The following is a 25503-nucleotide window of genomic DNA, read 5'->3' as shown; positions in this document are numbered from 1 at the left end:
TTACAAAGATCAAACCTCCCCCTCTCTAAAAAAAAATATTATAAATATGGATAAATAAATAAGTAAGTAATGAATAAATAAATACATGAAATAAATCAATGAACAGATTATACATGTACTAGGTAGGTAGGTAGATCAACTTGAGGTAGATAGATAGATAGATGGGGATGGAAAATACAAAATATTAAAATAACTATCGTAATAATTTGACAGTCAGAATTTTATAAAATCTAATAGAAAGATTTTAAAAAACTGTCATAAATGCGTTTAAAAAAAATTACACTTGAGAAACAATTACTGTATGGAGTTAGAACTTAGAAGTAAAATTATCCTTAGGTTGCTATTCATATTGCATTGAAACGCAGAAGTAGGACCAGGAATCCTCAGAAAATTATTGTACAATCTAGTATGATTTATTGCTATATATTGTTTTCATGGAGTATTTTATGATTATTAGCACTTATTAGCAAAAATTTTTACTTAGCTCAAAGTATACAGGTTTAGAACTCGGATCTTTCTGTAATTTCTTCAAATTTTTTGTATATCAGAGTTTGGTGTGAGTGCGGAGCTTCAGGGGCCAAATGTGGAGTCTTATCGACAGCTTTACACAGAGGGTATGTATATATTTTTTCTTAACCCTATTTGGGTATTAATTAAATTCATATTTCAACATTCAAAAATCACATTACATATTTCTTTTTCAAATAAATATTCCAAATTAAATTCCTAATAATCTTTTCCTGTTTGATTTCTTATAAGTATACACCAAAAGGCAATTGTAAGGAACAAATCTAGTTCAGCTTCTTTGTGAGCTGTAAAAGGTATAATATTGCCTTTTATGCTATTAATCAATTTATCATGATACAATGCTAGCCTTCATACAGAAATGGGTTATCCCATTTGTATATATACTAGTACATGTATATATTTTTTATTATCACAAGAATTTCACATTAAACACTTGTTGAATTCCCTTAATCCATTGGAGACTTAGTCCGCATGGAGTCTACAGAAAACATGGTATAGCAAAATCTTTCAATGGGTTAGCAGCCTATATGTTGTAAGCATTCCTAATTACTGAACTATTGATTCAAATTTAGTGAATGTTTCTATACCTGCATCCAACTTTCCACATTGGTATTCCTAATTGTAAATTCATTGATTACTGGCAGTGAAATATATTGGAACATGAAAAGAAATGTAATAAATGTATTAAATATACAGTGTAAACAAAGTTTTTGAAATGTTTGACTTTGTACTTTTTGTACAGATTTTAGACTGTGGCGTAAATTGACCAGAGTTCATGTCACAGTCCAGTAAAAGTATTTTGATGTTGTTTTCTTTGCTTTCTGTTATGATCTGTATACTGTGTGTTGTCTGAGTAGAGCGTCTATCTCACAACTGGGAGGTCGGGAGTTCAAATCCTGGCCTCGTCAGACCAAAAGACGTTAAAAGATGGGAGTTGCTGCTACCCTGTTTGGCGTTCAACAATCTAAGGGATAGAGAAATATCAATCTCGGGCTTCACAGTGACCTTGCTCACGATCAATTAGGCAAAATGAAGTTTCAGAGTATTTCTATTTCTGATTTCTATTTCGAAGAGTAAAACAAAGCTTGTCATTGTTTTTCCATAGTTCTCTATCCGTATGGACATTTACTTGGTGTGTGGCAACCTCAGATGGGTCCATATGGAGGATTGGTGAAAATTCAGGTATGATATAGGAATTGAAAATTTATTATAATCCAAGACACTGCATACAATCAATCCATAGTGTGTTGCAGTCAACCCAGGTGAGGTAAATAGGTACTGACAGGATAAATCCTCTATCAGCTATCAGTATGGTAATCAGTACACTAGTTTAGCCAGGGTGATAGGGGAGCGCCTTCAGCAAATATAAACAAGGTGGATATTAGCGCTATACAACTACCCGATAGTATTATATCATTAACAATAGATAATCCTCCGTGGCCAGGTCCATGTTGCTATGTTATTTTTTGCTCTACCTTCAAAATTTAAATACACAAATCTGATTCAAATTGTCAAAATTGATTATCAAATGAACATAATTCCAAAGGATACCAATACATTTTTTTTAATAACATGTTTACATATATTTTGTGCCTGTACATATTATTTTTTACTGTATTATATCTTTTTCATTACTTACCTAATATTTTCATTATTAATATTATTTGTTGTTCTAAACAGGGCCACATGAAAAACCACCAAATTGGTGATATGTGCCAACCTGTATAAATGTCAGAGATAAAGAAATAAATAATTATTATCTGTTGTCTAACTATGATGATAAAGTTGAAAAGCCCACAGTTTTCGTCTCGTTTTTGTTCAACTTGCTCTCATTTCTTTATATTTCTGCGTCAATTAATTTCATGCTTGATACATATGACCCTTAGGTAATACAACATTTGTGTCCTTTAGGGTGATGGGGTCAAAGATCATCTAGGGGTCAAATGATATGAGGTCATGTCTGTTACAAAAATGTTAAAAGATTTTGTTCAACTTCCTCTCATTTCTTTATTTCTGCATCAATTATGTTGACACTTGGTATATAAGATCCTAGGGTAATACCACATGTGTGTCCAGGAGGGTAATGGGTCAAAGGTCATATAGGGGTCAAAAGGTCAAATGATAATGTTAAATCTTTTGTTCAACTTGCCCTTATTTCGTTATTTCTGCATCAATTATGTACGACCTTGGTTCATATGATCCTTGGGTAATGCCACATGTGTGTCCATGAGGGTGATTGGGTCAAAGGTCATCTAGGGGTCATAAGGTCAAATGTTTGTTCAAATTGCTCTCATTTCTTTATTTCTGCATCAATTGTGTGTACACTTGTACAAATAACTATCCGTTAATACCACATGTGTGTTTATGAGGATGATAAGGTAAAAAGATCAGATTGCATATTTTATCGATCGCGATGTCAGGTGAGATTTGTGGTTTGTGAACCACCTTGTTTGCTTAAGTCTCTGTATAAACGTGCAAAGCCAAAATAGCCATTTGGCTCCTAATAATATGAAGAAAACAAAGTGCAAGCCATAAAAGCCATTTGGAGTCAAATATATTTCTTTTCCATTTGTCTTTCAGATAACAGGAGGAATAATCAAAGCCATTCAATACATCACCCCTGTTGACCCTAAGGTCTTCTTACCCCTCCGAACCAAGGACTTGTTTCAGGTCCGACTTGACCCGCAGGAAGGCCTGGCTCACGTGGAATGCCTAAAGGGGAAGAATGGACCACATAAACTACAAATTATGGCAGTAAGTTTATTTTTATGCCTCTGCCCACCCACAGGATTGGAGATGATTTGATTATATTTAGGGTTATAAGGTCATAGTTTAAAGGTAACAGAAGTCTGTATTATACACACGAAAATGGCTATGGCTTGTCTTTTCCTATGAATGAGGAACCATTTGTGGGATCAACTTAAGCTTGGCTCTTGTACGCATAATTATTGAAGTGACAATGATTTGATCAGATTTAATGAGGTAAAGGGTCTAGGTCTTAAATTACATTGAATGGCTTGTTCCTGCAATTTTAAAAAAAATTAAAGTTAGATAGATCGAATTACTTCTTGGCTCATATGTCTGTTTGGAAATGACAGTGATCTGGTTTTTGAATAGTTATTACAAATGCAAATCATGTCTTACACATTTCTTTTTAACTTCTTATCTTTTCCAGAATTCATCAAAACCAGAGCCTGAATTCACAGTCAAGTGTTGTAAACCAGAGAAACACAACTCATCAGTTAGCCAGAGAGGAGTAAGTAATATGACCTTTCTCAAAACAGAATAATTGTATATTTTGATCCAAATGTTTGAAGAAAATTCCACCCTGAAATCATGTAAATTTGAAGAAAAAAAAGGTTAAATCCTGGCAAAGGCTTTGGTAGACGATGATGATGGTGAGGGTGATGATGGTGATGGTGGTGACATTGATGAAGATGGTAGTGATGATGATGATGATGATGGTTATGATAATGATTGTGACAAAATGATGTTAATAGTTATTATGTTGTAGTGGCAGATCCAGGCAGGTGCTCTTTGAATATGTGTCCCCTAAATATTTTGAAAATCAGCCACAGAACATTCATATTCATACAGCTAAAGGTGAATAAATGTCGTCTGCATCTCCCTCCCCCCCCCCTTCCTCTATATTAAAAACCTTGATCTGCCAGACTGCCACTGTCTTGTAGCAAAATACAATGCTAAAAAAAATTAGTTGAACTTGTTAATTTTTGTTTTGTATGTGAAATATAGCCTGCTTTTTAAATGTTTAATTTATACTAGCTCTTGTTTATTCATTGCTTTCTCCTCATGTTTTTCATAAGATACTGATACTTAATTTCTTTCACACTTCTTTATCTTTTTCTCAGAGTATACAAGAATTTCGGGATTGGATTATGGAAGAAATTAATGCTGAACCTGGTGAATTTGTCATTCAAAACTTTGACTTTCATTTGGATCTTTTAAAGATGAAGTATATCAAGCTTAGGGAATATGAGTAAGTGCCATGAAGGCTAAATCACCACATGGTCTACAATCACTTTGTCTTCTTTCTGGTCTTTTCTCATCCCACATGGTATAATCCTAATTTGTATTCAATCACTTTGTCTTCTTTCTGGTCTGATCTCATCCCACATGGTATAATCCTAATTTGTATTCAATCAGTTTGTCTGTAAACCATTTGATCTTATTGCCATTTAGCCCATTTATTACTCTTGTCTAAATTCTAGTTTGGCTATACCAACATAAATTTTTTGGCGTCATATGTGAGAAGTTTCCACATTTGTTATATAAATTACATAAATTCCCATTTTTGATGGATTATGATTAAGAATATTTTCTTTACAGAAAGAGGAATATAATGATGTGTCTGGGGTTATATTGAAGACAGAAATAAATCAATTTCAAAATTTGAGAAAATTGCATTTAATGTAATTTATAGCATCACAAAATCAACACTTTTAAAATTACTTTAAAAAATACCTTACTATTTCATTTATCTTTGAATCATAACATAGTTCAATCTGTACCTTCAAGGGTTTGGAGCCACCCAAGGCCATAGATAATATGCCAATCCAACCGGGAATCTTCAAAGGAACGTATGGAGGCCACGGCATTGAGCTTATATACGTTACGTACGACGGCAATCGAATCAAAGGAATTAAAATCTCGGTGAGTCAATCAATTCAGTTTCACTGGCTTTGTAACCTTTTCCAGACATTACCAAATCAATGAATCTTGTAAAAAGGATTATTTTATCATTTTTGAATTATTTTTCAAAGGGGTTGTCTGTGTATATATGTATTTATCACACTATATGGATATGTCAAAAGCCAACAATGTTTTGAGGCCATCAGTAGCCTAGTGACACGTATGTTCAGTTTTCAATCAACAAGTGAATATTTATCCCAATTGCATCACTTTGAAGTTGGAGACAAACTTTTGGGGGGAAAATTCGTCAGAAACAATGTTGGCCTAACATTTTCTTGTTTAAAATGGTATGAGTGAAGGGCGGGGTTGTTTTGTGTGAAGGGTATACAGCTGTGCTCAAAAGTTAGTGAACCCCACCACAAAATGCGCTCCTTCACGCAGAGTGTTGAATGTAGACAGGGCTCGACACTAGCGCCGGTCCGACGGTCCCAGACCGGTAAAAATCGCTGTCGGGCCAGTAGATTTTCAGAAATAGGAAGATTTACTGGTCCGACATGACCAGTAAAAAATATCATAATCGGGACAGTAATTTTTCCAAAAATAGCAAGATTTAAGGGTCCGACATGACCAGTAATAAAAACCATTGTTGGGCCAATAACTTTTCTAGAAATGGTCAAATTCACTGCAAACCATTTCCCCCCGTTAAATTCTGTCATTCACACACAGAATACACACAGAATGAATCGCACGCAAGTGTTACTAAAGTAGCATACAGTGTACATGTAGCCAGCCACACAACCCACATGGTAAATTCTCTACTGGCTGCGCGAACGAAGCTTGGCTAAACTCTGGCAGAAATCTCTCACAGAACTGTCAAAATTCACGATTCATACTCATGAAAGGCTCTTATAATGTCCATATTTCCTAAAATTTGGAGTAACTCTGTCATTTGTAAGCAGTAAAAGGAGAAATTTTCACTTCTGTTTTGGTTCAAACAGATCGGGTTTCGGGTGATATCGTCTGAATACATAATAGCCCCACATATGCATTTATGTGTGTGTGTTGATACACTTGGTTTCTTTCTTTCTTTCGTAGCTATTTTAATTGAGCCAAAAGAAACTGATAAATTATTTGATAGTTTTAGCTTTCTTCTTCTGTTTTCTTCCTATCTTTCTTTCCTTATTTCTTTTAAATCTTTCTTTGTTTCTTCCCTCTCTTCTTTCAATTTTTTGTTACTGTCTTTCTTTTTTTTCTTTAATTCGTTCTTTCATTCTTTCTATTCTTTTAAAAAATATTTTTCTCTATTTCTTTTTTCTCTCTCTCTTTCTTTCTTTCTTTTTTGTGTGTGATATTTTCCTTTCTTTAATTCTTGAGTCCATCCATCCTATATTCATCTCTTCTCTTCTTCCTTTCTTTCCTTCCTTCTTTTTACCCTTTTCTTTCCTTCATTCTTTGTTACTTTCTTTGTTTCTTTCTTTCTTCCTTCCATCCATCCATCATTTATTTACCCTTTCTTGTTTTTGTTTTTTTATTTCTTCCTTCTTTCAGCCCTCTCTCTCTTAAATTCATTCCTTCCTTTCGTCTATCTGTCTTGTTCTTTCCTTTTTCCCTTTGTTAAATCTATCCTTTTACCTTTCCTTTTTTTTGACTGCTTGCTTCCTTTCTCTCCTTTATTCTTTCATTCCTTCCTTTCTTTGTCTCTCAGTCCTTCTTTTTTCTCCTTTTCATCTTTTCTTTTTTTATATTGCTTGCTTCTTTCCTTCCCTTCCTTCCTTTCCTTCCTTTATTTCTTTCCTTCTGTCTATCATTTTACCTTTCCTTTATTTCTTCCTTAATTCCTTTCTTCCTTCTTTCAATCCTTCCTTCCTCTCTTTCTTTCTTTTGTCCTTCTTTCCATCTCTCCTTTTACCCTTTCTTTTTTATTGCTTCTTTCTTTCCTTTACTACTTTCTGGATTTGTTCTTTCTTTCTGTATTGCTTGCTTCATTTCTTTCCTTCATTTCTTTTTTCTTTTCTTTCTTTCTTATTTTTGTTCCTTCTTTACTCCTTCCTTCCTTTCCTTCTTTAGTTCTTTCTTTTTTTCCTTCCTTCACATCTATCCTTTCTTAACCTTTTTTTTTTTCTTCCTTCCTTCCTTCCTTCCTTTCTTTTATTCTTTCTTTCCTTTCTTTCTTCGTTTCTGTCTTGCTTTCTTTTTGTCCTTCATTCCTTCATTTGATTTGGGGGGGGGGGGGGGTAACAAAACGCTAGAAAAATAAAATTGCGCCTTTTTTAATGTTTTCCTTATTTTTTGGGACCAGTAGATTTTAGGTTCGGACCAGTAAAAATTTGAAAAACTGGGTATCTACTGGTCCGACATGAATAGGTTGGACCAGTAGAAAAAATGGGTTAGTGTGGAGCCCTGAATTGTAGACAACAAAACTACAATTTTCGGCAAGCCCAGAGAATGTTATTGAATGTAATATTTATCACCTGACTTCACAAATATCTAAAACATGGCAAAACTTTAACACTTTAATGTTCAATTTTTTGGTGGGGTTCACTAACTTTCGAGCACCATACTGAAGTGCCCCGAAGTTTGAACAATTGTCATACATATGCATGGGAAGGAATTTCAACTTAGTGTAATTTTATCATTCTACAAAACCACAATAGAAATCCAGGAATTTGTGGAAGGAATTTGTAAACTTTCCAGGTTGTTTAGTTTGTCAACAAACTGTCTGGATGGACTTCGCAAGTTGATATTGACGGCACATTGTCAAATCCCATAACTCTAGAATTTGGACTCCCTCAGGGGTCAATAGTCGGACCCATAGGCTACTCAATATATACTCTTCCAGTTGGCGACATCATCCGAAATCACTGTATCAATTATCATTTTTATGCTGACGACATACAATTATACGTTTCTTTTGATCCGAAGACTCCTGGAGCTCTCAATAATGCACTGGTTAAACTCCAGAATTGTATATCAGATATAAGACAGTGGATGATAGTGAATAAGCTAAAATTAAATGACAAAAAAACTGAATTTTTTGTTGCGGCCTCTACTTATAACTTGCGCAATCTTCCAAATGTTCAACTTGATGTTGATGGTACACTCTTTAGACCATCAGAAAAAATAAGAAACCTTGGTGTCATATTTGATTCCCGCATGTCAATGTCGTACCATATCTCTCATATCTGTAGCACAGTCACTTTTTATTTAAGGAACATTTCTAGAATCAGAAGGTTCATTGACCAGTCTGCCTGTCACAGTGCTGTTCGTTCATTGGTTCTGTCTCGTATTGATTATTGCAATGGGCTCCTTTCTACAATTCCCTCTAATCAATTAATTCGTATTCAACGACTACAAAATTGGGCAGCACGATTAATTTTACAGGTTTCCCGAGATCATCCTTCCCAACCACTCTTTAATTCTCTTCACTGGCTTCCTTTTAAACAGAGAATTACGTTCAAATTACTCTTGATTGTCTACAACACTGAATAAACAGGCTCCACAGTATTTAAGTAACTGCTTGAATCTGTATACACCAACTAGAGCACTTAGGTCGGCCAGTGATCACCTTCGCCTCACATATTCATTAACTCGTACACTAGCTGGTGACAGAACTTTTACAGTGTCGGCTTCAAAATCCTGGAACGACCTGCCACTAATAATTAGACAGTCTCCAACATTAGCAATTTTCAAAAAGTCATTAAAAACTCATCTCTTTCGTACTTTGTAGTTTTTAAAATATTACATTTAATTAATTCATTGTAAGCGCTTTGGGCCTAATGGGAAAAGCGCAGTACAAATAATAAGTAATAATAATAATAATAACATAATACTACATTGCTTTGATTTCAAAATTAAGTTATATTAGTTTCATCTTAATAATTTGATGCTATTTCCTCATTCCCATTCTATGTAATTTGAATTCATTTGGGCCTTTGATTATCTGTATACAAAGACAATAAATATCAGCTTTTGTGAGGGAGCATTTCATTGAGTTTCTTGTCAGTGATTTTACTTAAGATTGTTATAAGCTGCTGAAATCCTTGCATCTGATTAGTTTAGAGAAAAACAATATTAAGAGACTATAACTGACATTTGCGCTTTATGAAACTTGAAAGCTTCTGAAGTCATCAATGGTGTCATGATGTTGTTTTTCCAGGGAGACCCTAACGTGCCCGCAACAAAGGTCTCTTTGGAGGTCCATCTGGATGAGCCCATGGTCCTGGACCTTGCCCAACAGGAGAGTATATTTGCTCTAGAGGAACTGGACCTGGAAGTTGTAAGGCCATCATCCGATGAGATCCAGACCTCGCAGCCCTTTCACCTTCCGTTCGAGGTTCATGATCGAGGGATGACCCTCTTGGGTCAAGAAACAGGACTCAATCTGGGAAGGTGCAAGCAGAGGTGAGAGGGCTTTGACAAATAATCTTTCTCTCCTCGCTCTAACTTCCGACAACTTGGGCGGCTGCACAGAAATGTTGTTAGGGTTAACCTTGCGCTAACAGATGCCCTGTTACAGCAGGCAATGTTGCAGCGATGCCTATTGTCACAACAGGTTATTTACACCTTGGATAAACATTTTGAATTTTGCAATCCAAAAGATGTGACTGGACTTACTGTCGCTCTGTTAGGCTAACAACATTTCTGTACAGCCTGCACTTAATAATTACCCTTTTTTTGTACAACTGATCTTAAAGTTTTACTCATATCACGAACTCCTGAAGCCATGATTATGTGAGAACATTGCATCTTTTCATCAGACGCACAAAGCAGAGACTTATCAATGCAGGAAATTCTTGCAGATAGAGGGTCTGATGCACATCCTTAATGGAATTGCTGTATCGTTAATTATAGTAATTCTTTAAAATGAAATACTATCATGGATATTGTTCAGAATTTCCCTTAGTTTATAGATTCAAAAGTCCATGTTGATTGATTGGAATGGGATGGTCCCTCTACAAAGCCTTGTGAGTCACATACATTAGTAGTCAACAAGTTGATGAATGATGTATGCACAAGATTACCAAGCCTAATCCTATATGATTTATGTCATTGGCTTTCCATAGTTGATGCTAATTTAAGTTAATCACAACACTTCTTAAAATTGGGCCTATGGGAATGATTCAAAATCAAATTCAATAGAGATACAATCAATTTTATGAGAATGATTGGTCTACAGCTTGTAAAGCTTTATTTCATCTGTTTGTCAGTGACCGGATCTACAATTGCTATCCTTTTCAGTGTAATTGTCAATACATGGCTTAAATTGATCTTTAGTCCATTGCCGTGGATGAGCTTTTAATTGGCATTGATACCCCTCTCATTAATCTAAGAGATTTTTCATGCCCTTTTTTTGTATTTCCACTTGTACTGTAATATAAAAATGGGCCCTATGGAACAGCAGCCTTGCCTTAAAAATATGGACATTTCAGGCCTGCATTTTTCATATTATTATCGTTGTTATTATTAGTGTTTTGATGACAATGATGTCCTTTGATACCTTTATCTCCATTGATATCTTTGTCCATTTCAGGTTTTATGGTACAGGGTTAATTGCCATGTCTGGATTCAGGGATTCAGAGAGGACTCCTGCCCACTGCATCATATTCAATGATGATGTAATGGCATTCTTATGGTTGAAGCTGAGGTCTGTTAGTATATATAGCCGAGTGAAAGAGGACGTATGGTCGTGACACCATCTTTTCCATCGGGCATCAGGCAATTCCTAGGTACTACATGAGGTTTATATTGATACAGGAAACTTTCATCGGTTGGGGATGATCAAATAAAATAGTGTTAAAACTTCTACCAACCTCACCCATATTTATGGCGAGCTTTCATCCAATCCTGTGATCAGTCACACAATGCTACCTGAAGTCTGTGTCTCATAATCACTAGACCAAAGATGGGTGACAGTAGATATATAGTCTCTTTTATCTACTGAATGGAGACCCTGGATGTCTATTTATTTTAACACAAATTTCTTGCACTTTTATTTCCTATTTATGTAGCTTCATTAGGAAGTGAAAATACAGAACAGCTGAATATTCTCTATATGCAAAAGTAGCTTTTATATATTGAAATTTTCAAAATATGTCATGATTTTTTAACCAATTTATTAAAGGACAAGTCCACCCCAGAAAAATATTGATTTGAATAAATAGAGAAAAATCAAACAAGCATTATGCTGAAAATTTCATCAAAATCGGATGTAAAATAAGAAAGTTATGACATTTTAAAGTTTTGCTTATAAAACAAAACAGTGATATGCACAACTTAGTGACATGCAAATGAGACAGTCGATGATGTCCCTCACCCACTATTTCTTGTTTTTTATTGTTTGAATTATACAATATTTCATTTTTTACAGATTTGACAATAAGGACCAACTTGATTGAACCATATAGAATTAAACAATGCTAATTGCACATGTTCATGGAGGAATTAATCTTTGTTTCACACGACAACAGGGAGAATATTTGAATATTTCATATAATAAAATACAAAAGAAATAGTGATGTCATCAGTCTCCTCATTTGCATACCGACGAGGATGTGAATATAACTGTTTTGTGAAATTAAGAAAAACTTTGAAATGTCATAACTTTCTTATTTTACATCCGATTTTGATGAAATTTTCAGTGTTATGCTTGTTGGATTTTTCTTTTTTTATTCGAATCAACTTTTTGTTGGGGTGGACTTGTCCTTTAATTTGCATTCCTGGAAATTTGAGGCAGAATTTATTTCAAGGGATTGTTTCACTTTGTGAGAAGCTGATTTAAAACATTCTCAAACTAAGATGAAACATGTGTATGAGTGCCTGTATTTGTCCTAAAAAAACCTTAAACAGACCACAATATACACTGTAGGATGGAAAACTCTAATTTAGACACAAGTAGCAATTTATTAGCCTGATTTTTAGAACTGTCTGTAAGACGCATTCAGCTTATGCCCAGTTTTCTCAAATTCAAAAAGTCTGTTGGCTGTGTTGACTGCCTTCTGCTGTGTGTATCTCCTATGCACACACTATTATTAACTGCACTGTACATTCAGTGTATACCTTGTACACACTGTAACTAGGTCATGCTGGGTTCATCTAGAGTTTATATGTTGTAGTGTACAGATTCTCTGTATACACAGTCATTGAAACCAACCCCCAATTATTTTCTCACTTTGGTTTACGTCTCCAAAGTTTAAAAATAGTTCTCTTGTAAATATGATACTTTGAAACTTTTGGGATGTTATTTTTACACTATAAGCCTAATATTTAGCCCATTTTCAAGAACCAAAATGAGAATTTTTTTTAATCAGAACAAAGTGAAATGATCAGTTTCATTTGAGAGGTGTTGGCTTTACTTCAGACATTTTCATTGATGTGTGTGAAGAAATCTCTTTATATTTATAGATTGCTAAAAGTACATGTTGTATATTTCAAATCATGTAATTAAAGGCCGGGGGGTGACAAAAATTTGCACCGGTAAATTGCACAAAATTCATATTTTTTTTAAAACATGAATCAATTATGCCAATTTATTCATGAAATCATACTTTTTTCTCTTATTCACTAGATAAAGCTCTTAGAAAGTCAGTTTGTGGTGAAAATATTCTTTATAGCATTCCAAACAACTGTAAAGGGACAAAATTCTGGTACCAAAATCAATTTCTTATGTATTTAGTTTTTTTCGACAAAATACATCTGGGACATAGTTTTTCAGTCATAAATAGCTTGAAAACAAATGACTGTTGTCAATAAAAGTGAGAATAATCACATATTTATGAATTTTAGATGAAACATATCTTGAATTGACTTTATACATGATATATACGTTTTTTGTGCGAGACTTGAAAGTAAAGTTAGCGAGCAGCACGGTCAGAAAAAACTTTCACGCAGCAAAATGTCAAGGGGGAGTGGTTCGAGAACATTCAAAACATGTGAATGGCTGTACACACATTAACTGCCACACTGAAGGCGATATTTAGATAACAAAAATTATTTAATTCATTCTCAGTGTGTATGTAGATTTTGCCACTTTAAAGGTGTTGAAGACTTTTTTCTTTTGAAAAACCATACTTTATAATTCACTCCAATTTGGATCCAATTTAGCCAAGTTCATTCTTATGTAAGACTCAGATCTAGGTTGTATGAAATTTAATTAGGAATAAAGAGCAGTTTCAATTTTGGTAAAATGCATTTGATCAGGTAAGGTATATGTTTTGTATGATATTCATTTAAATTGAACTCAATTCAGTTAACAATTCATTATTATTGCCACTATAAGAGTTCCAAATGGCGTCCGTCCTCCATCTGTTCGTCATCCGTCCATGTATTTTCAAAAGTAAATACCTTATTGATGTCCCCCTCCCCCCCCCCCCCCCCCCCTTACCATGAAGTAGGGAGTAGATCCAGGATTTTCTAGGGGGCATTTTTGCAGATAATAATTTTGAGAAGCATTAAAAAAACACACAAAAATGTCTTCACTCAAGAATGAAGGTGATTTATGTCACAAAAATTTAAGGAAAAAATAAAGTATTCACTTTCCTATGCAAAACATTTATATATTGCTAACTGGATCCGCCACTGCAAGAAGTGAAAAATTCTTGAGGGTTATGTATAGTGCCTGCCTCCACAAGCAATGTAAGCAAGACACTTTTTATTTTTTTCATTTAGGGGTTTACTACCATAGGGGTGATATTTCCTTCTGTTTAAAAAAATGTAGATAAAGTTGAGAAAACCCCTCAAAATGTTTTGCAATAATCAGTCAAGAATTAGCAATTGTGATGTGTGTTGAAGGGGAAGATCATCCTGATGAAAAGTTAATTGTAAAAATGAAAATATGATGAAACTTATCACTGAAGGTTTGAAAAAAATGCATCAAAGTTACTAGAATTCAAATTTTTGGATTTGTGATGATATATGTAAGCAGCTTCCACATATATAGTTTAGTAAAAAAATAATAATAAAATGTCATTCTGTATAAAATTGAAAATATTTTTTTTGTACCTTCTGTATATCAACAGACAATTTATATCACTTCTGCTCCTGATAGAAAAAAAATAGTCATGGACCATTGACAAATTAAAATTTATGCTTTTTTATTACACAGCATATGGGGCAGCTGCTCATATGACATTACAAATCAAAAACTTAAAATTTTAATAACTTTCTTAATCTGTGATGGATTTTCCTCAAACCATCACCAATATTTCTATTATTTTCCATGGTATTTTACAACAAACTTTTTGTCAGGGTGAACTTTCCCTTTTGAAGGCCAAGTAAAGGCAAGGATGTGTCTTACAAAACCCCTTTCCAATGTACAGGAAATCTTTATAAATGTTTATACTTCATTGCAATATTTTACTGTGTATAGAGAAGTAAGAATAGAAAAGATTATGAATTATAATTTGTTATTATTCATCATTTGTGTGAAATCAGTCTGTTTGTCAACTTTGCCCAAGTTTACCCCGACAATAGTGGAATTGTGAACTTTTCTCAAATATTTTTACCCTTGGCTGGTAACAACCCTAACATATAAGTACCTGATTAAATAAACTGCTGAATTAATATTTGTGTAAGAGGGAAATCAAATTCAATTTGAACGGAGAGAACAGTGCTCAAACACAGGACCTTCAGTTAATCAGTTTTCCATCCATTAATACCAGTAGCATCAATATTAGCAAAGCATTTAAGAGCCATCTATCGGAAATAGATAACAAGGGTTGACCAGGGATTGTAATCTTGTCAAAAATGATTTTAGGGGCAACTGGAAACAAGCTTGCTTCTCAAATCTCTGCTTGTCAAAGCATGTCTCTGTGGTGACATCACGATGTCTCTTGTCAGTCCTGAGAAAAAAGACTATTTGACATCATCAGCCCACCTAATGAATATTCATGAAGACATGCCTAGAACTGTTTCATCAGAATAATGCAAATCTTTAAAATGCCATAACTTTGTTATTTGTTAGCCAATTTTGATGAAATGTTCAGCATTTTGCTATGTGAATTTACTCTATTTATTGAGATATAAATATCTCCAGCCTGGATCATCCCTTTTAAGAAAGTGAATGATATTGGTTTAATGAAATACAGTGACTGGTGCTAGTGATGAGTCATGATTTGTCTACTAGTGAGAATCTTAGATGTTTTCCCCTTTCATTATCTTCTCTTCTTACGAGTCATGCGACTCTCATTTGGATCCTTCCAAGTATTTGACTGCAATTTAGTTATGATAAAGAGGAAAGAAGAAATATATACAGAGGAAATGAAAAGCAATATGTCAGACATAGCACTTCAAAATTATTCAATCTTTATTTACATAATGTATAAAACATTTATACATCTAGCTCATTATATTTATATTTCAGTTTAAAATACACATGGCACAACATCATCATAAAGTGCATTGATTTTTTTTAATACTAAATAAGCATTTCGGCAAACAGCATTAGTAATTACAATACACATCTCTTTGTTGGTATACTATCATAAATCTGGCATAAAAAAATGGCAAAATGATAAAAGCAATAACTCCAGTCAGTAGATTGTCATTACCTGAAAAAAAACATTCAGGCAAAAGAAGGTTGCTACCCATGTTATAACTCTAAAATCTAGTTCATTCTAAGCTGTCGTCGAAATATTCAAATTTTGAGATATGAGGTTTTATCAGCTCAGTCGCGAGATATGCAGGGGCCGTGGAACAAGGGGGGGGGGGCTTCAGGTCCCCCACTTTTTTTCAAAACCGTGTACAAAAACATAAAAATTGACATCTGATTGTGATTTTTTGCATGGTCAGCCACCCCCACTATCGGCTCAGCTCCCCCACGTTCTAAACCGTTCCGCTGCCCCTGATATGTTTGTAGGTAAAGTTCAACTATCAATATTATTACCTTATGGTCTAGTAAAACTAATACAATAGTTCTCATATGAAACTATATTTCCACCAAAGTTTCAGACACTGAGAATTTGAATACAGATACTGGTATAGAACCGTCATTTAAAAAAAAATACAAAAACATCATTTAACCTGTTTAATACTGAATAACGCAATGGATATACATGTACCTGAAAAAAAAAATTTGTGTAAAAAAACGGGAGAAAATTTGAAATTCTCACTGCAGCATTAAATTAGATCTTCACCCCCGGTGATGCGTAGTCTTCAAATCTAAGATGCATAGATTTGTAAAAAATAAAAAGTAATTACATGAAACAAATCAAAATATGGCACAATTTAGTTTGGCAATGATTTAGAAAAATAAGTTGGCCATGGCAGGGAAATTATTCTCACATTTGTAGTATACTTTATTTTTATACCTTATTTCTCTCCTACCTCCACTGAACATGCTTTATTCTTCACCTGGCAGTTTTACTACATGTCCTGTTTGTCATCCTTCTCTAATCACTTGCTTTTCCCTCTCTTTTTTTATCTTTCTCTCCTCCCCCAGGGGGGCCACTCAAATATATTGCTGTACACACGCGTGACCAAAAAAAACACATTTAAAGGGGTGTTTTTTTCAGTTTTGGACGCGGGCCGGGCTACACTCGTTAAGGGTATCAAAAACAGATTTAAAACAAAAGGGGTAGTTTTGAAAGACTGGTCAATGGTCAATCGCAGGGTCAAAGGTATTTAGGGTATGTTTATTTTTCCAAAGCTTTTTTTTTAAGACTAGCCAAACGTGTTTGGGGTATGTTTTTTTTTCCGAGTCATATTCTGGCGACATGTTTAGGGGCCAAAATGTGTAAATAAAGCCTGTTTAGGGGTTTATTTTGCACACAGAGGAAAACTCGTTTAGGGGGTGTTTGGAAATAATTTGGCCACGCGTGTGTACAGCATTACATTTGACTGCCCCCCCCCCCCCCGAGTCTCCTCCATCTCTCTATTCCTTCCTAGTGCAATTCCTTGACCAAGGCAACTACTTTGCATCTCTCTTATGTCCCCAAACCTCTTCTACTGCAAGAACTTCCTGATCACCAGCTTTTGTACTTTGCTTTGTAGCAACTTTTTTTTTCATTCCCCTGATGCTTCTGATCTCTTCATCTCCCTTTCTTCTTTCTGTCTCTCTCCCCTTCAACACCTCCCGTGCCAAGTATTATTTCTTGATGGACTGAAGCAACTTGTTGGCCCCTTTCTTGTCCCCTCAACCGCTTCTAGTTCAATATCTTCTTCATCTTCAACTTTTACACTTTATTTCATATAGCAATTCTTATTGTTACTCCCCTTCCAATCTTTTCCTCTCCCTCTCTCTCTCTCTTACCAACCTCGCCTTTTCTCTCTCTTCTTTCTCTCTTTCTTCTTCTAGCTCTCTTCGCCCCTTCTCCTGGGCCAAGTGTAGTTTTTTTAGGGTCTGGGCCAGCTGCTCTGCCTCTTTCTCATCCCCCTTGAGCCCCTTCTTCCAGTCGGAGATCTTCTGGAGGACCTTTGGTGGGAGTTGGTCTGGCCGATTCCTCTGGGTGCCTTTGTCATCCTAAATCAAATAAAAAGAAATATAACTTTATACATACTGATTTGTTTCAGATTGTGTATACTAGTCAGGCCTGATACTAGTGTAATTGATCTTCTTGTTGCAACCTTTAATTAAAGTGATGCAAGCATGAGATAGCTGCAGATTCACAGGCGTTGTCTGAATAAGCAAATAGTTCCTTGATGTTTTCCGTGATTTCTGAAATATCTAGTTGCAAGTGTTCGGCATGTTTTCATAGTGACTTTCAATTATAATTTTGCTTACTATGAAAGGTGGGGAAATCAGATAACTGTGAATTATCTTCTTTTTTTTGGGGGGGGGGGTCCTGAATACATTCAAGGCCCCTGACAGTGCATGAAGGGAGAGAATGTCAGGGAGCATACATTCAGAGAAAACCATCTGAAAAAGTACTTGTATCTAAAAATGCATACAAAACTCAGTCTGTTGCGAATCAAATTATCTATTCATATTTTACTTTATTATTTTGCCTTTGTGACACTCCATTCCTTGATCTTGTTTTCATTGTCTAATCCTCAATCTCTAACATGTATCACTTTCTTTATGCTTAAAAAAAATTCCTGAATAATTTGGAATGCCTCTTCTGGCAAATGAGCCTGATATCCTGTCCTTCAGCAGACCCATCCACATTATATAGCAAGTTGGATCCTTATCAAAAGATTGGTTATGTGCATGCATGTGACCAGGGCACCAGGCAGTGATTTTGCCTGACATGTTATTGTTAATTCAACTTTAGTGTTCAGTGATGATCATGGTTTGGGATGATGATGATTTATCAAACAAGGATCCATATCACTCTCTTGCAAACCAAAATAATACACATCATTTTGTTTGAGCATTAGTATGTTTTTACCCAAACTTCAAAACAGACTAAAATACCATCAGCTATTGCCTTCAGGCCTTTTTTTAAACTTGTTCGGTTGGTACCTTGTTCGGGTAATTCATAATAATGCTCTTGCCGATATGTTTTGTTAAATGGAAAAATAAAAACGTGATTTAAGTCATAATGAAGAATGGATGGAAGTAGTGATATGCAAGGATGGAGGTGATGGTGGTTGTAAAGGGCATGGTTCACAAAGCTTGTCAGTACTTCAGTTACCATAGCAACAGTGCACCTTAGCCTATCATTCAAAACCCAGCAATGATTTCACTGATATTGACAGAGATGCTGGGAATGTACACTGGGGAGTGTTTCAAGAAATGTTGCACTAACAATTTTTTTTCTTAGCTAATCAGAAGCAAGGATTTCAGTAGCTTATAACGGTAGTATGTAAAAATCAATTGTAGACTGCTTCGTGATACACTGCCCAGGCGGAGATGGTTGTGTGTTTTTTAAGGGGGGGGGGGCATTTCTTTGCAATAGCAATTAGCATATATTATTCTAACATAAGGAATATGTGAAAATTGAATTTTCTTTTACTTGAACAATAGAAACAGAGGTCACAGTTAATTAACAAAAATACAATGTTACAGAATTGAAAGTTACATAACACAGAATTTTTATTACATAGTGACCCCCCCCCCTCAGTGCCAATCCCTCTTGTGAATCATTATAACCCCTCCCTCATTTTTTTTTGGGGGGGGGGCTTGTCGGAAAATTAAACAATTTTGTGCCCCCTATTTTCTAAATCCTGAATTTGCCTCTTTTTAGATTGAACAGCAAAACATAGAATGTGGTAGATAAGAAAGGAAAGGTGTAACAATTTTTAATATGATTACTGTAAATAAAGATCAGTTACTTTACTTTGGCATATCATGAGGAAATGGATTATTATGGTTAGTGGGAAGCTTACCAATTTGAACATCAAGCTAATCCTCCACTTGGCTCTAGACCAAGACTACATCATGCAAAGGCAGCAAGAAATAAGGTCAAAGGTTAAGAAAAGACTTAGAAGACAGCAAACCAGACTACAACAAAGTTATCAAACTATTCTATATACTCTCTCAACTCATACTACATTCTATATACTATATCCAGGGCTAGCTCTGTCACATGAATAGACACAATCGTTCTTATGATTCAATTGTAACTCTTTAGCTATTGATCTATTCTATATATACTAATATACATGTACTGCATCCCTCTATACCATATACATATATCACTGGCGGATCCAGGGGGCACAGCCTGCCTGTGCCCCCCCCCCCTTAAGAGGCACAATTAAAAAAAATCTGTAATGTAAAAATGCCGTTAAAACACAAGTGTCCCCCCCCCCTTTAAAAGTGAAGACCTTTTTTTTTGCTTGTCAAATTTTTTTGTGGACGAAATGTCCTTCATTTTTGGTTGAAAACCTTTTTTTTTTTGCTTGTCAAAATTTTCCTCCCCCCTTTGGAAAATCCTGGATCCGCCCCTGACATATATATATATATATATATTTAGAGAGAGACAGATCCACGCAACATACAGTTACAGACAATCTTACACACACATAAAATAGTAATTCTTTCGTACACGGCTTGCAATGATAAGATTGACTGTATCTTATATATATATCACAGGGCCCACATGAGTGTAACATGCACATTACTTACTATTTTATGTACCTTCTATTATTAGCTGTGAGGTAGGTGGGTGCCATGCAGACTGAATATATGTATGTAAGCTGAGCACCTATGAAACTTCAAGCTAGCAAGAGGAATTGTGTTATAAAATTGGTTATATGACTATGCTCTAACTATATAACATGTTATATGTTTCTTGTATTAGACTAGAATTCATCATCTCAATTTATCCCTTATTGCTCTCTCTCTATTCTATTTCTGGTTCAATTACATTTGCAATAGCGACAATAGCTCTCCTCTAAATTCCACACTAATCAAATTACCAACTTCAACCCTTGGTTTAACACTATACCTTACCCTTAAAGGATAATGAAACCAGCTGAATCCATATCAAAGAGAAAAATCAAGAAACATATTGTTGAAAGTTTGAGGAAGATTGAATGATTAATAAGAAAGTTATGCGCATTTGAATATTGAGATCACTAATGCCATGTAGATCCTCCCATTGGCAATGCGACCAAGATCTGTGATTTCAGACACGTACAACTCCCTCATTACTTTAGTACTTATTTCACTTATATTCTCACTTTTATAGAGTCTATCACAAGGTGAGGAGTTCTCTTTATGAGAGGACAAGTACAGAGGTTTCACAACATTATATCATTGATGAATCGTTTGTCATATGATTAGAATGAGCAAAAAGAGATGTTTTGTGGTATATTTTTAGTGTCCAAAAGGGGAGAGTTGTTCATCTGTGACATCATAGATCTTGGACGCATTGCCAATGGGAGGATCTCCATAGCATTAGTGATCTCGACATTCAAATGCTCATAACTCTTCTATTGCTAGTCCTATTTTACTCAAACTTTTGTTGATCTTATTCTTTGATTTTTCTGCTTTCACAAAAGCTAACTTGCTCCAAGAGTTTCATTCTCCTTTAACCAAACATAAAACCCTTTTGCAACCCTAACCTTAAATCTTACTAAATTCAGCCTGGACCAATTATCGCAGGAGCAAATGTTATGTCACCCTTTTTCTCTCCATTTTTCAGAGTGCGAGTTGTTATATTCATATCCACTCTCATCTCATCTCCTCTCTCTCAGTTCATGCAATCTTTTAGCCCCTCTATCAATCTCTCTTTCCAAGCATTCTAACCCCTCCCCTCTCTCTGTCTCTTGTCAAGCACTTGTTCTCTCCCTCTTTATTTTTCTCTTTTCCTCTCAAAAGCACCCCTTCCCCTGCAAAGTCTCAAATAAACACTGACCTGTTGAGCATTCAATGACGCTTTTTCTTCTGCTTCACTTTGTTTTGGTGGTGCAGATTTAGCTCTTCCTCGTTCTTTCCATTGCTCTGTCTGATTGACTGGTGAACCTACATCACTATCAAGAGATTAAAAATAAGACTTAAAATAAATCTGCAAATTAATTGAATGTTGCCACAACATCACTTCATCAAAAGCAAAATCTATATATTTTTTTTTACTTTTAGGTAGCATTTTCCAATCATATTTAGAATATCCATCCCTCAAAATACTTCACAAAATTTTCATTGGAATATGTTGAACTAACCGCATTCTTGGACCACTGACTCAACATTACAGTGAAAACAAAACATACTTGAGTTGAATGCTGCAGCTGGAAATTACTTTAACATAAACATCACTGACTTGAGGTGATGGTGTCTGTATATCTTACCTATCGGCCCAAAGACGTGTGTATTTGCCTGGCTCGTAGCTGGGAAACATGGTGTTCCCCTGGATAGGTGGGCACTTATCGGCAGGTTTCCTCTTGGACACCTCTTCGTACTTCACCATCAAGCCACGCCCTTTTGGCGTTTCAAAGTATCGCTTGCCATTGATGATGCCACAATGCAATCCCACTGGGTCATCGAGCTGGATTCCTACGTACGTAGGTGGGGATACCACCTGATCATCAAGAGGACCAATATACTTCACAATACCTGACGTAAGAAAGAAACGAGTCGAAAGAGGAGAGCTACATCACAAGGTGCTTGAGTGGACTTCTCTTTTTAAAGAATAATTAATGAATCAAACTGACAAATATATCAACTAAACTGCTTAGCATTGATCATTGCTGGTGGACAATAGCATATCTCTAAAAAAGAGGACAAGTCCACCCCAACAAAAAGTTGATTTGAAAAAAAGGAGAAAAATCCAACAAGCAAAACATTGAAAATTTCATCAAAATCGGATGTAAAATAAGAAAGTTATGACATTTTAAAGTTTCGCTTAATTTCACAAAACAGTTATATGCACATCCTGGTCGGTATGCAAATTGGCAGACTGATGACGTCACCCACTCACTATTTCTTTTGTATTTTATTATATGAAATATTCTAATTTTCTCCTTGTCAAGTGAAACAGTTTTATTTCTCCCTGAACATGTGGAAAAACCAATATTTTAACAGTTTATGGTTAAGTTAAGTTGGTCCTTATTGTCAAATCGGTAAAATTGAAATATTGTATTATTCAAACAATAAAAAACAAAAGAAATAGTGAGTGATGGACATCATCGACTCTCTCATTTGCATATCACTGAGTTGTGCATATCACTGTTTTGTGAAAAATAAGCGAAACATTAAAATGTCATAACTTTCTTATTTTACATCCGATTTTGATGAAATTTTCAGTGTTATTCTTGTTCAATTTATCTCTTTTTATTCAAATCAACATTTTTCTGGGGTGGACTTGCCCTTTAAAGGGTATAATAGCTGCTATGAAATTGCAACTACCAGGACAACTTTTGCAAATATTGTCATCTGGATCAGACGGGAGATGGCCTGATGACTAATACCCCTTTCACAAACTCAATTATGCGGATAATATCCGCATAATTTGGTCGTAAAATCGGAGAGGGACCAGATTAATCCGCACTTTTTCGATGCTGCAATTATCCGCATAATAGCTGCATCGGGACCAGATTTTGACTTTATGAACGCATTTCCAAAGTAATGCGGACAATTGCCATGGTGTGGTCACGAAAGGTCACCCTTTCCCGCATGCGTGCGATTCCAAAAAAACATGTAATTATTATTGTTTACCTCCTCAATCGAACGAATATGCAAGTGCAGCGACCTAGCTAGCTAGCTAGCTCCGAATGCTCGTCCACCACAACGTTTGCTAAACGATCGATGGCCAATTTGCCTTATGAGCTTGAATAAAACTTTTCTTCAAAATATATAAGTGCATTTGTGATTATAATACGTAAATTTTACATGAAACACAACCCCGTTGGAGGGGCGTGTGCAGTTGCCATGATGATTATCCGCTTTTTTCAGGACGGGCGCTCGTAAAAAAAAGTGCGGATTATTTTCGGAGTTTGCGAACGCAATTTTTATTGACTTGTCCGCATTACTCTTAGGCGGACAATTGGAGGATGAGTTTGTGAAAGGGGTATAAGTCACTGCAAATTATTTTACTTCACCCCATCATCCTTATGCTAATCATTGCATGGAATCAATAAATCAATAAATCCTCCACACTTTGTTTTCATTAATCATTCAGGGAAGAGACTTCAATTTCAATCCGAGTTTCAAAATCTTTAAAAGGATACTTGGATTGTAAGCTGTAATTTTATTGCTTTAAGATTGTTCTTATTGGTGTAAGTGTTTGTGCAATTCTAGAAAAAACACAGTATGCAAATATAAACAATAACAACAATAATAATAGATCTTTTTCATAGATTTGTCAATCCTCTACAATTTTCCACTTATTTTTACATTCAATTCGAAAAAATCTTTAAGAATTCCATATTCTTCCTTCCACAAATTTTCCTACATCAGATATCAAAGATTTTTGATGATGTAGGAAAGCAATATCAGACTGAGGTATAAACTGAGTTCAACTGATTGGAAAAGAGATACTTATGATTTCATCAATTTTCCCAGAACTTTGCTTGGAAAATATCCCCTATTGTCACTCACCCTTAAACTTGCCCTTAGCTGTAACTCGATCGCCCAGTTTGATCCAGTTGGGTTTTGTGTTGAGTTGGGTCTCTCTGAACCTATCCAGAAAGGCTTCATTACTCAGCTGAAGGCTTGATTTATCCCTGACAGTGGCACAGACTTTACCCACCACATCAATGTCTTTTACAAAGAGACGATGAAAGGATCGGCAAGACGAACAGTGACAGAAGAAGCCGCTGTGGTAGGCAGGGTTGGCATGGTAGCTAGGCTGGATAAAATAACACCGCATGAAGAAAAGAAAAATGAGTATGAATTATTTTACAATATTTTTTGTATGGTCAATGTTAAAAAGAACATATGATTTTAATAGTAATATTAAACAATGAGATTTCCATCAAAATCTGACCAAGTGTAATAATATAAGAATGCACTCTGTGTATCATCATCATTTTCATCATTTATTATTACTTTTATCATCATCATCATTATCATTATTATCATTATTATTGTAATTATTATTATTACTAAATCATCATCATTATTATTATGATTAAAATTATATTATCATTATTATCAATATTATATTATTATCATTATTATTATGATTATTATGATTATTATCATTATTATTATCAATATTATTATCATCATCATCATCATCATCACTATAATCATCATCATTATCATTATTATTATGATTAAAATTATATTATCAATATTATTATTATTATATTATTATTATTATTATTATTATAGTTATCGTCATTACTTATTATTTGTATCATCATCCTAATTATCCTCACCAGTGGCGTACCTAGGATTTCCACAGGGGGGCAAAGTCGTCCGCCCAAAAATTTGACAAAAAAAGTCTTCAAGACTTGTCAGGGTGGGCAGGGATATGTCCCTTGCACATGGGTTGTGACTCCTCAGGGGGGGGGGCAGTCTGCCCCCCCCCCCCCCCCCTAGGTACGCTAGTGATCCTCACACCTCATGCCTATTATAGTTTTAGCAAAATACAGATTACAGAATTAACTTTATCAATCATTCTCACTCGAATTCAGATGTCATTTGACACGGACATAAAAAGGTTATGCAGCCGGCAGTGCCCCGATGTGTAATTGTAATGTATTTGTAAACTTCATCGAATGAGAATGTTGCTATATATATAATTTTGTCTACAATTACAAGTCTCTAAGTCTAACCTTTTTCTTTCTGCAAGGTTTCTTCACCGAAGAAGATCTTGAAGAAGAGCTGTTCATTGTCCTGCTATATTTATATCAGAGATTTAGGAATACATCCCCGGGATACATCCTTTCTTCGAAAATATTAATCTTCGCCCCTACTTTCAAACTCTCTCAAATGTCAACGAGCAGACGACTTCGTTAGTTGCTATGTCGACTGTACGCTATGCAGTGAGATCGATTTTGCAG

General features: G+C 35.1%; 2 protein-coding genes across 6 annotated transcripts in view; one reads left to right on the top strand and one right to left on the bottom strand.

The window, feature by feature from the left end:
• Positions 1-14589, top strand: part of LOC129255137 (F-box only protein 31-like) — a 21143-nt gene extending 6554 nt beyond the window's left edge. For all 3 annotated transcript variants that reach the window (XM_064095452.1, XM_064095453.1, XM_064095454.1), the window contains exons 3-10: positions 549-614; positions 1634-1710; positions 3109-3282; positions 3704-3784; positions 4398-4525; positions 5046-5199; positions 9335-9579; positions 10709-14589. In XM_064095452.1, coding sequence (XP_063951522.1) covers positions 549-614; positions 1634-1710; positions 3109-3282; positions 3704-3784; positions 4398-4525; positions 5046-5199; positions 9335-9579; positions 10709-10868 — 1085 coding nt within the window. In that variant the 3' untranslated portion in view covers positions 10869-14589. The remainder of the gene's footprint in view (positions 1-548; positions 615-1633; positions 1711-3108; positions 3283-3703; positions 3785-4397; positions 4526-5045; positions 5200-9334; positions 9580-10708) is intronic.
• On the bottom strand, positions 13531-25503 carry LOC129253767 (CAP-Gly domain-containing linker protein 2-like). Of its 3 annotated transcripts, XM_064095455.1 has the most exons (7): positions 25276-25503; positions 24092-24341; positions 21844-22108; positions 21414-21528; positions 19441-19485; positions 17427-17632; positions 13531-16332 (listed from the first exon to the last, which is right to left on the bottom strand). In XM_064095455.1, exons 1-7 carry the CDS (start codon positions 25330-25332, stop codon positions 16296-16298), a joined length of 975 nt encoding a protein of 324 aa, XP_063951525.1. In that variant the 5' UTR covers positions 25333-25503; the 3' UTR covers positions 13531-16295. The 3 variants fall into 3 exon arrangements, with proteins under 3 accessions (XP_063951525.1, XP_054748167.2, XP_063951526.1); XM_054892192.2 differs by having other exon boundaries at positions 13531-17632; XM_064095456.1 differs by lacking the exon at positions 19441-19485 and having other exon boundaries at positions 13531-17632.

The sequence above is a fragment of the Lytechinus pictus genome, chromosome 2 (assembly GCF_037042905.1).
Source record: "Lytechinus pictus isolate F3 Inbred chromosome 2, Lp3.0, whole genome shotgun sequence".
In the NCBI taxonomy this organism is placed as follows: Eukaryota; Metazoa; Echinodermata; class Echinoidea; order Temnopleuroida; family Toxopneustidae; genus Lytechinus; species Lytechinus pictus.
This window is presented reverse-complemented; position numbering and strand designations above follow the sequence as displayed.

Excerpts from the sequence above, each read along its gene's own strand:
- LOC129253767 (XM_054892192.2), bottom strand. The coding sequence starts at position 25,332 with ATGAACAGCTCTTCTTCAAGATCTTCTTCGGTGAAGAAACCTTGCAGA. Across the intron at positions 19,486-21,413 it reads CGTCATTGAATGCTCAACAG|TCTTGGTCTAGAGCCAAGTG; the intron begins GTCAGTGTTTAT and ends TGCATGATGTAG. Across the intron at positions 17,633-19,440 it reads TTAGCTTGATGTTCAAATTG|GATGACAAAGGCACCCAGAG; the intron begins GTAAGCTTCCCA and ends TATTTGATTTAG.